The 11,498-nt window shown below is 44.1% G+C and overlaps 2 protein-coding genes across 4 annotated transcripts; both read left to right on the top strand.

The window, feature by feature from the left end:
* On the top strand, positions 1–5,151 carry zgc:195212 (DUF4554 domain-containing protein). 2 transcript variants are annotated; one of them, XM_042303293.1, is made up of 12 exons: positions 1–270; positions 491–632; positions 730–783; positions 1,133–1,239; positions 1,448–1,587; positions 1,684–1,752; positions 1,883–2,078; positions 2,235–2,370; positions 2,894–3,046; positions 3,556–4,175; positions 4,390–4,488; positions 4,957–5,151. In XM_042303293.1, exons 2-10 carry the CDS (start codon positions 506–508, stop codon positions 3,750–3,752), a joined length of 1,179 nt encoding a protein of 392 aa, XP_042159227.1. In that variant the 5' UTR covers positions 1–270; positions 491–505; the 3' UTR covers positions 3,753–4,175; positions 4,390–4,488; positions 4,957–5,151. The 2 variants fall into 2 exon arrangements, with proteins under 2 accessions (XP_042159227.1, XP_042159226.1); XM_042303292.1 differs by having other exon boundaries at positions 1–297.
* A 125-nt stretch (positions 5,152–5,276) lies between these two features.
* On the top strand, positions 5,277–11,409 carry pola2 (polymerase (DNA directed), alpha 2). Of its 2 annotated transcripts, XM_024383269.2 has the most exons (18): positions 5,277–5,368; positions 5,603–5,724; positions 5,844–5,968; positions 6,051–6,142; positions 6,279–6,336; positions 6,500–6,609; positions 8,015–8,214; positions 8,405–8,493; positions 8,609–8,824; positions 8,983–9,046; positions 9,210–9,334; positions 9,446–9,484; positions 9,602–9,675; positions 9,813–9,921; positions 10,072–10,178; positions 10,305–10,361; positions 10,730–10,856; positions 10,977–11,409. In XM_024383269.2, exons 2-18 carry the CDS (start codon positions 5,643–5,645, stop codon positions 11,127–11,129), a joined length of 1,827 nt encoding a protein of 608 aa, XP_024239037.1. In that variant the 5' UTR covers positions 5,277–5,368; positions 5,603–5,642; the 3' UTR covers positions 11,130–11,409. The 2 variants fall into 2 exon arrangements, with proteins under 2 accessions (XP_024239037.1, XP_024239038.1); XM_024383270.2 differs by lacking the exon at positions 5,277–5,368 and having other exon boundaries at positions 5,375–5,724.
* The last annotated feature ends 89 nt before the right edge of the window (positions 11,410–11,498 follow it).

The following is an 11,498-nucleotide window of genomic DNA, read 5'->3' as shown; positions in this document are numbered from 1 at the left end:
TCACCCCTGAACACAATGTGTCATATACTAAATTAAACTATTCTTGTTTTAAATAAACTCGGGATATGTCATTTGAAAATATTGCAGCACGAGATAACCGGATGCGGGACAGCAAGATGTGCCTCGCACGTGCCTCAAAACCGAAGCGCATCAATTTGTGGCGCGAGATTTTAATCCGAAAGGATCAAAGGCGCCGTGCAAATGTTTTGAAGTCTGTCAAGCCGCATTCACCCACACCTGTCTCATCTCTGCTAGGGACGGAAACTCTCGGTAAAGATGATGAAACATATACAACAGGTGCATTTTTTGAAATATAAACCGAAATTGACCGATTTCTCTTGTCTAGTTAGCTAACTAGCCACAGTTTTCACTTCCATGCGGCTAGCTAGCTACCGCCACACAACTAATCTCTAGTACGGGTTATTTTCTTCAGGTATCACAATGTGTCTTTGAGTTGACTTATCCCAAATAATAGTTTGTTTTGTGTTAGGTTTTACAATCACTGATGTTACTTTCCCGTTGGGGGAGAGAACGGCTACAAAGGTCCTTAGTCGTAGATGGAGGGGGACTACTGGTCCTGTTGTGGGCCGCGCCGGGCCAGCCACCCAGCGGCCAGGTGGTCAACTGCACAGGTATGGACAGGTCTGAATTACCTAGAAGCTTTTATAAATCATAAAAAAACATCAGGTTAGACTAGCCGTGGGTCTAGCTAATGTGTTATTTGTACAGTTGCAGTTGCAGGACCCTGGTGCTCAGGAGTCACAGTGGAAGAAGTCCAACAAGGTGGGTTCTGAACTAGGAAGGGTATGAATCATTTAGACACATGGTAGTACTTGTAGTACACAGAAGGTTACGGTAAGTTGTTCCTGTTTTGGGTTGACTTAGGGTCACACACACACACACACACACACACACACACACACACACACACACACACACACACACACACACACACACACACACACACACACACACACACACACACACAATCAACTCACAACTGTGCCCACAGCTTTGTGCATAGGCTCTTTAGGTGTATGTGAGAAGTCATGCCCTTTAATGTGTCTTGGCTTTCTGTCTGTTTTCCAACTGAGTTCCTGTGTTTATCTTCCTCTCTAATGGATTGTGTTAGAGTTCTGGAGGAGACTGGGCCCCTCCCCCTGCCCTGCCCCTGACCCAGAGGAACTATGTGCCTTCACCGAAATCTATGGCCCTCTCCACTTCCTTCTGTCCTTTCAGGTGGGTGAACTACAGTACCCACCAGGCTTAGCCACACGTACACCTGTTAGTCAGCATGTCAGTTGACAATAGACAAGAGAGTATCTCTACAAAATAGTGTACTGCACAATTTTAATTTTAGCCACCACACAGAGCACAGTGGGCAAACTAATGTAACTAAATGGAAAGGTGTGACACTTGAGTCGGGTATGTGTCCTTTATTCTCCAGATCAGTGAGGTGAAACTGGACAGGTGTAAGGTGTGGTCACACACAGAGGGCTTCTTGCACAAACTGAGCCTGACTAACGCAGGGGTGAAAATTCACCTCAAATTTAAATTGGAAGGAGAAACATACCAGAGAATTTTTAGGTATATTCTATTATTACTGCCACTGAATATATTTCATGTGTGTGTATTGTGGAATAATATTATGTTATTAATGTGTTTTACTCTGGTTTTTCTTAGTGGGAAGGCAGAGAGACTCACCCTGAAGGACCAGACTGTGATCATGGACGTTGCTTCTTCTATCACGCAGTCAGCATTACTCCCATGTCTCTTGTCATCGTATAGGTTGGAGAAACAGTTGACCTCTTTTATTCACAGTACATCATATTGTAATTATGTGCATGTGGTGTGTGTGTGTGTCTGTGTGTTGGTCCTGCAGGCCTCCCATGTCAGTAGGAGCAGGCCCGTGGTGCCAGCGAGTCCACCCTGTATTAGGAGGTGGGTTACCTCTACTTATCCCGCCTGAGGCCATGGAGAGAGGCCTGTATGGGGAGCTGCACCTCCTACCAGTCACTGTTCTCACCCCCTGTGTGTTGCAGTACCCCAACCTGGCAACCAGAGTCACACGCATACAGATATCCTTTATCTATCTATCACACACTGTGTGTTATGTATTCATATCCCCTTGCCTTTGGGGCTAGTTGTTTAGATAAGGCCATTTGAAAGATGTCTGAGTAGTGACAGTAGACCCTTATTCCTACTAAACCATCAGTCTTTAACCCCAGTGGTACGTGCTGCTGTACAGCCCCAGTAACCTTCCCCTGCTGGGGCCCTCAGCCTTCCTACAGCAGCTGCCTGCCTGTCTGGCCCTGGAGGGGCTGGGTCTCTCTGGGCTTACCTGTACCCTAACACACTCTACCACCTCAGGTACTGCGATAAGCAAAATATTAAATAATATATCAAATTTGATTTGTTTATCTAATAATGATGAAGTGTTTTATATATATATATTTTTTAAATCTAAGTATATTGTTATAACATAGAAACAATGTAAAACATGTCCTGATACACAGGTTAAATACCTACTCCTTGCAGTGTCAGGTTTGGACAATTGTTTTGCAAATACTGTTCAGTATTTGCATTCACCAATGACTATATGGAGCATGAACTACATTTCCATAATTTAGCATTGAGTAGGCGTGACTATGCAAAGACGTGTTCAGTGCATGTTGCCTATTATTATCATCAGCATGACCTAAATATTTAGAAATGATGACATCCAGTCCACTGAACACAGCTTGTTATGTATGCAGTATTATGTTCCGACTAGGGCCTTGCTGACAAACTCATTTACTGTGTGATGACGCTAACAATCCATCTGCTAATTTCAAACAGCCATTCTTTCAACACTGTCTTACATTAACATTACTTTGCTACCACCTCTCAACAGATCCACTCTGCAGTGACACTGTGTACAGTATAGACAGAGCACAGTGTCAGGAAACTGAGCCAGAATGGATCCCCGCTGTGGATCAGAACCTCTCTCTGTTCCTGTTCCTCCAGCACAGTGACCCCTTCCACTCCCAGCTCTCTGACTTCATGGGTGAGGAAATAAACTCAACAAACAAAAGCTCTAATTTAAGTACCCTGACTGATGAAGCTGTGGTTCACTCAAGGAGAAAATGAGTATATTTCTTACCACAGGATTGTTTCACTCAGTGTCACAATATGATTTAACAGACAGTTACAGCTCACTGTGCTCAGGAGGTAGGAAGCAGACCACAGTCATACTCCTGTTTGTCTCTTAGTTAAAATGATTGGAGTGGAGTTTAAATTTAAAACCCAATGTTGCATTATAGTGTACTGATGTTATAAGTAGTCAAAAGAACAACACTGTTGGAGTGGCATATTTGTGATTACCCATAAACCACATGCTTGACCTGTCAGCACCCTTTCTTTAGAAGACCAATTCAGTGACCTCATTGTTATTTTAATCATGCATTCTGACATTCAAAGCAATTGTGGTTCACTCCAGGGTGACATTGAAATATCAATTTACAGTGTCTCATCTCATCACAGTGGTTTGGCTGAAAGTTTAATGTCTTCCTGCAGCCAGCGAGGAGCTGTTAGAGCTCCACCTGGAGGATGTGTTGAGGTACAACAGGGAGGCGGTGACAGCAGCCCTGAACACACTGCTGCAGAGCACGCTGAAAGACCAGCAGCTGAGAGACAAGGCAAGTGCTCTGTACTTGGAGTTTATACACACTCACTCACTTACCTACGCAGGCATGCACACATACACAAAGTAAAACACTATGTACTCTGACTATACACATTGCACAAAATTCACTATCAGAGATTCTCTTCTAATCATAATGTGTATGGCATTTCCCAAACAAGACTTTCTGTCTCTCTGCATGTCTCTCTGTCTCTCTTGCCTGTCTGTCTCTGTCTGGTTTTCTCTCTGTGTGTCTGTCAGTCTCTCTGCCTACCTGTCTGTCTCTCTGTCGATATGTCTGTCTCTGTGTGTCGGTCTGCCTGCCCGCCTACCTGTTGGTCTGCCTATCTCTCGGTCGGTCTTCCTGTCTGTCGATCTGCCTGCCTGTCTGTCGGTCTGCCAGGCTCAGGAGAAGATGTGCTCTGCCCTGGGTGTGATGCTGAGATCTATAGGCTGTGTGGTGAGCAGCAGCACCAACATGGAGTTCAGAGCAGCCTGTCTGGACCGCATGATGGTAGCTACATAACTACTGCAATAACTGTACTGTGAAAGAGCCTAAACAATACATTTTGATCGATTTCACAGTATATGACTGGTGACTCACTGTGTGTGTGTGTGTGTGTGTGTGTGTGTGTGTGTGTGTGTGTGTGTGTGTGTGTGTGTGTGTGTGTGTGTGTGTGTGTGTGTGTGTGTGTGTGTGTGTGTGTGTGTGTGTGTGTGTGTGTTAGGTGCAGGACACCTATGAGCTGTCAGCCTCTCTCCATGAGTCTCTACAGAGAGTCACAGCTGGCCGTGTAGTGCCTAGTGGCAGGTGTTACTGGGGACAGGTCAGTGGGATGTGAATCCAGGGTGTTGAGTTGAGTCCAGTGTATTATACTAGGGCCCTGTGTTTTGCACAATCATGTGACATAGCAAGATTTTATCCTGTATTTTAAGCCTTATCCAGAAATTTGAATTAGACCAAAAAATAAAGTAATTGTCTGAGGATGGTGCTGGACCATCTGACATACAAAGAAAAGGGGACAGTGATGAACAAGCTTTAAATAAAGGTTCAAATCCAGGCATGCCACTTATGATACAGTATTTGTGGAAGTCCACTAATAAATTATGCCATGTAAACATTTTATAATATGATATGTTGTGTTATGATAAGTGGCCAAGTCTAACACTATGGCTGTGTTACTGCTTTGAAATGTGCTGGACTTGAGTTCAGTATTATAAATACCCTTGTAGCCGTGGCTAGGGTATGTGAGCATACGATTTACTAGTCCTGTGTTTACCACTGTGTTTCTTAGGCGGACACACTCACCTGCAGCAGACCTAAGAACTTTGCAAGTGGGAAGGAAATCTGAACATGCTGACGTTTCGTTCTCTTGTACTATAACAGTCAATTAATTGTATTTGTTTTGTATTATATATTGTGATATTAAGTGCGATATAAATATGTATGTTTCTATGATGTGAATGTAAATTAAAACTGGAAGACACAGCGAGACAAATTTTTCTATTTCTTTTCCTCTGTATTCATGTATTTAATGTATTTAAACATTAAGCGTCACTATCAAAATAAACAGTAGATGGCAGTGCAGCTTGGCAAATACACCGAGCTCCTCGTTTTGTAGCTCTAGGGTTTGATCTGTGACGTCTAATCCGGCCGCCAACATCTGCGACGAAATTTCGCGGCAAAATCGATGAGAATACGGAAAGGTAATGGTAGTTTCCCAACTATTATTATTAATCAAGTTATTGTTGGTTGTCGTATAACTGTTAGCTAGTCAACTTTTAGTTGGTTGTTCGAGTATTTGGGAATCATAATGATGTCGGAAGTGGTAGCAAGGCTGTGAAAATAGCTAGCAGGCTTATTAACTATCACAACATTGTTCTTGGCAGTAGTTGGCTGGTTTATCTTGTTTTATTTGTAGTTTTTTCCCCCTCTATCAGATATTCCACACGTTAATTGGCTCAGTTAATTTGTAAAACAATGGCATTAGTAAATGCAGATAGAATCAAATCGGAGCTGAACACGTTCGACATTGGTTGTGGAGACGACATATTGGACAAGAGTAAGTGCAATTTTCTTCCCTCGGTCTTATCCCATTAAGCTAACAAACGAACTTGCTTTGCTAATGTTTTGTTAGTATGCCAAGATCACTGGTCATTTGGCTTACTACTTATTTTCCAGTGTTGGAGCAGTGTCTGTGCAACAGGTTGCAGGGGCATGAGATAGTCCTGGAGTGGGTGGCTTTCAGCACCACCAAGGGAGGCTTGAAACTCAGTTTGAACACACTGGAGCAGTTTGAGCATGAGGTGGGAGAAAGACACATATGACCCCTTTCTCACTCACACACTCGCTTGGTGTTCATTGTTGAATGATCTTGCGCTGCTGCAGGTTCTAAACAAGAAATACAAGGCCAAACCGGCCATCGCAAAGCGAGAGGAATCACACAACAGAACCAGGGATATCAACTCGCTGCATGACCTGTATCCTCTACAGTTTATACACACACAATCTCTATCTTAGTGTTAAATGTTTCGCATAGGATTGCTTAAGAAATATTTTAGTGTGTGTTTATATGTTTGAACAGTTTGGTGCTGTCCCTTAACTTTGCCTTTCCAGAATCAAAGCAGAAGAAGAAGAGGAGAGTCTTCTGGACTCCTATTCCACCCCAGCTAAGGTATTTTACACACACTCACTGGACAGTTTATTAAGTATACCCATCTAGTAACTGGTTGGACATCCCCTTCACCGCCAGTGGTGTGCCTAATAAACTGTCTGTTGAGTGTATGTCTCTGTTGATATGTGTTGTACAAAGCATTATCTCTGCTCTGTGTTTTTAGGGTTCTCAGAAGCGTGCCCTGACCACCCCAGAACACCCCCAGTCTAAGAGGAGTGCAGCTCTTATAGCCAGCCCTGGCCTGCTGATGTGCTCGGCCAGCTTCTTCCCCAGGTACACCACACACAACTACATACACTATATATACAAAACTATGTTGACATCCCTTCAAATTAGTGAATTCTGCTATTTCAGCCACACCTGTTGCTGACAGGTGTAAAACAATCGAGCACACAGCCATGCAATCTCCATAGACAAACATTGGCAGTAGAATGCCCCCACTGAAGCTCTTACTTTCAAAGTGGCACTGTCATAGGATGCCACCTTTCCAACAAGTCAGTTCGTACAAATGTTGCCCTGCTAGGGTTGCCCCATTCAACTGTAAGTGCTGTTATTGTGAAGTGGAAATGTCTAGGAGCAGCAACGGCTCAGCCGTGAAGTGGTAGGCACGCAAGCTCACAGAACAGGACCTCTGAGTGCTGAAGCGTGTGGCTCGTAAAAATAGTCTGTCCTCGGTTGCAACACTCACTACTGAGTTCCAAACTGCCTCTGGAAGCAACTTCAGCACATTAACTGTTAGTCTCGATATTCATAATTCAAAAGGCACTTCCACATCTGAGCTGTTTTTTTTTGCAGGTGCATGGTAACAGTTGAATAAAATGAGAAAAAATAAGAAACGTGCACACGGCTCTTGATAGTATCACTGCTCTTTAATAACCTTTTTTTATGCTGATACGTAAAGCTTATTAAAGAGCAGTGATACTATCAAGAGCAGTGTGCACTTTTCTTATTTTTTCTCATCTGGAAATTCCTGAAATGGGTTTCCATGGCTGAGCAGCTGCGCACAAGCCTAAGACCACTATGCGTAATGCCAAGCTTCAGCTGGAGTGGTGTAAAGCTTGCCACTATTGGACTCGAGCAGTGGAGTGGAGGAGGAATAATGGTCTGGGGTTGTTTTTCATGGTTCTGGCGCGGCCCCTTAGTTCCAGTGAGGGGAAATCTTAACGCTACAGCATACAATGACATTCTAAACGCTTCTGTGCTTCCAACCTTGTGGCAACAGTTTGGGGGAGGGCCCTTTCCTGTTTCAGACCTCAAAGAGGTCCATACAGAAATGGTTTATTGAGGTCATTGTGGAGGAACTTGACTGGCCTGCACAGAGCCCTGACCTCAACCCCATCAAACACCTTTGGGATGAATTGGAACGCTGACTGCAAGCCCGGCCTAATTGCCCGACCTCACTAATGCTCTTGTGGCTGAATGGAAGCAAGCCCCCGCAGCAATGTTACAACATCTAGTGGAAAGCCTTCACAGAAGAGTGGAGGCTGTTATTGCAGCAAAGGGGGGGACAAACTCCATATTGTTGCCCGTGACTTTGGAATGAGATGTTTGATTAGCAGGTGTCCACATACTTTAGGTCATGTAGTGTACATGGATACACCGCTACAATCATCTGTGAATACACACACACACACTCACCCATGCCTTATCCCCAAATGTGTCCTCCTCCTCTCTGCAGTGTGACCCCTTCTCAGAAGTACAGTCAGCGGGGAGGTCGGGGGGAGGTGGTGTCTACATTTGGGGCCGTCCAGGGCACACGTTGGGCAGGGAGGAAAGGGCAGACGAACGGGGTTCAGCTGGAGCTCCTAGAGGGATCAGAGGACTCTTTGATTAACAACTACAAGTACATGTTCCAAAGGCTGAGGGACGTCCGCAACGGTAAGCAACAAAACTACAACTGCGATAGTTATTTTAAACATCCTACTATTGGATTATAGTAGGATTGTGATGACACAGCTACTTCCTTATTCCTCATCTTTCATTCATCTTGACTGTTAGATCACTAGTGTTGTTTTTGGACTTTCTATTTCATTTTTTTATGTGCCGACGTGAATGTTGTCTTTGCCAGTGTTGACCGAGAAGATTGAGGAGCTGGGAGAGGAACTGAGGACAAACTTCAACATAGAAGAGTTCTCACCTGTGTCTCTTCCTGCTCAGGTACTTACAGGCAGCTCACTGCCTACCAGTCACTCTCACACAGTATGTTCCCCCTGTTACTTTTACTGCTGTGTGGGGATGTGTGTTAATTTCTCTTCTCTCTTTCTGTCTGTAGGACAGTGTGATTGTCCTGGGACAGGTGTGCTGTGACAGTAATGGGAAGCTTAACTCTCAATCGGTGCTGTTGGAGGCAGGGCCTGATCAGGGTGGGCGGCAGGTGCCAGTAGACCTGTCTGAACTCAGAGACTACTCACTCTTCCCTGGACAGGTGGTCGTCATGGAGGGGATGAATACTTCAGGGAGGAAGTTTGTGGCATCTAAACTCTTTGAGGTCAGTGGGATTCTTCTAAAACACCTTTGTTTGATTTCCTGGGTCCTGATCAAGCCCATTCCAGGACTAAAAGCTCTGTTGGAGATTCTCAAGCTGACCAGTATGACTTTTAAGTTCTTGTTTCTTTGTTTAATTGTTTGATATTTTCAATCTCTTAGGGTGTCCCTCTCCCATTCTACTCAACTCCCATCAAACAGGAAATGGACATGGACATTCCTGATGGTAAGGAAGAGAACTGAGTATGCACCACACACACTTACACACCCTAACGTCCCTGCTCTAACACAGTACCAGAGCAACTGATGGTAGTGGTGGCCTGTGGCCCCTACACCCCCTCTGACAGCTCTCTTAGACCCCCCTCCCTAACGTCCCTGCTGTCGCGCAGTTCCAGAGCAGTTTTTGGTGATGGTGGCCTGTGGTCCCTACACCCCCTCTGACGGCCTGACCTTTGACCCACTGGTGGACCTCATCAACGTCATCGCCAGGGACCGCCCTGACGTTTGCATACTGGTCAGTAGAATTTGCATATTTTCACGAGGTCACACTCAGTCACTGACACACTTTTTTGCCCTTTGGCTGAATTTGTATGTTTGTCCCTCACATCTCCTCTCTAACCCACAGCTGGGACCCTTTGTGGACTCCAAACATGAGCAGATAGAGGTACCTTTTCATTCTCTTTGTCTTGGCTACTGACTCAAGTTATTTTTCAATATCTAGTATGTTGACTTGCATTTTCTATCAGAAGTTGATTGTTTTTTCTTTCTTTGTGTGTGACAGAAATCTCTGGTGACGGAAACGTTTGATGCCATCTTCTCCAGATGTGTGGGAAGCATTGTGGAAGGCACCAAAGGGTAAATATGACTTTATATTGACCTATTTACCACACTGTTACTACACCCACACTGCTTCATTTGACCCCCTACATACCAACCGCATTAGCTCAAACTCTTCCCTTTCTGTTGTAAACACAGTTCTGCTTCCTCCTCAGAGTTGGATGTCGGTTAGTATTTGTTCCCTCCCAGAGAGATGTCCACCATCACTTCATTTACCCACAACCCCCTTTCATCCTGCCGGACCTCAGCAAGGATGACGCAAAGGTGAAATGGCCTACATGATGTCATTCAGAACTGAGACACCTGCTGTCACTCAGAATCTAGAATGTTTTATCATACAAAAAGTATTCGGTCATAGAAAAACAGCATGCCTTACTTCAATGTTACATTTGTTTCTTTTCATTGGCTCTTCAGCGTATGACCCTGGTGCCTGACCCCTGCACCCTGCTCATCGATGGTGTGACCTTTGGCCTGACCTCTACAGACATCCTTTTCCACATGGGAGCAGAGGAGATCAGCTGGTGAGTGCATGTGTGTTCGGTTCCAAACCTCTACATTGTATCTCGTTGGTGGTCACAGATGTATGTTGCTTAACATGACTGCTCCTTCGATCAAAGTGTTTGAGGTCCTACTGTTCTTTGTTTCAGTGCCTCTGGCTCGGACAGATTCTCACGCATCTTGAAGCATATGTTGACCCAGAGAAAGTGAGTGAGCGCAGGGACAGAGGGGTCTAAGGGATTGATTGATTTTATTTTTTTACAATTTAAAAACACAATACAACCACAAATGTGGACACAATGCATAACATGTTTTTTCTAGGATAACACAAATAACTTATTTCCATTATGTTCAAAAATATCAAACATGTTACACATTAGGAGATAAAAGCTGAATTGTATGTGACATCACATGGCCAAAATAATGGGGGGAGTGTTTAGCTTAAAGGGCATAGATTCCACACACTACTATCCTGTGTCCACACAGTAATTATGTCACTTTCTGGCTATTGTTCTTGAACTCGTTTGAGGGCAAGAATAATTAATTTCTTCCCTGTTCTGTGTTCAATATATAGCTACTACCCCTTGTACCCGCCTGTGGAGGAGGTGAACATGGACTATGAGAAGTTCCAGGGTTACGGCCAGATGCCCCTCAGTCCCGATGTGCTCATCGTCCCCTCCGAGCTACGCTTCTTCATCAAGGTGAACAACATAGCTGGTTCACACAGTGGAAACACTCTCTCTTTGCATCTTTCTCTCTCTCTCTCTCTCTCACTCACTCACATATTTACAATGAAGCTAAAAAATATATATTTTTCACAGGATGTGATTGGCTGCGTGTGTGTCAATCCTGGACGCCTGACCAAGGGCCAGGTGGGAGGGACTTATGGCAGGCTGCTCATCCAGAGGAGCGCCCCATCGATAGATGGGAAGAGAGTCAGTCCCTGTGTGGCCGGCCAAGTGGTCAAGATCTAATCTGATTGAAGACTGACTGAAGATTGATTTCTCTCCCCATCGCTCTCATCTTCATATTACAAAATTATCTATTCTACAATGACTATTAATGTAGCTAGCTGCTTACTGTAATTTAATTTGATAATTTGCTCAGTCCTGTATGTGTTTGGTATTCTACTGAATCACTCCTTATTTTATAGTGGAGTTTTCCAAAGACATGATGATATTGGGCACTTCAATGATTATCAGTCATCCATTCTGATTCTCACACTATTCTTGTCAATAAATAATTATTTCTCAATCTGCTTATTGTTGTATTTATTTTCGTATTTTCAGTTGCCATTGTTCAAACAATGATTTTTCCACTGCAATGTGTTCAAGTTTACATGA

The sequence above is a fragment of the Oncorhynchus tshawytscha genome, linkage group LG21 (assembly GCF_018296145.1).
Source record: "Oncorhynchus tshawytscha isolate Ot180627B linkage group LG21, Otsh_v2.0, whole genome shotgun sequence".
Lineage (NCBI taxonomy): Eukaryota > Metazoa > Chordata > Actinopteri > Salmoniformes > Salmonidae > Oncorhynchus > Oncorhynchus tshawytscha.
Note: the sequence above shows the minus strand (reverse complement) of the source record. Positions and strands in the feature narration are given on the sequence as shown.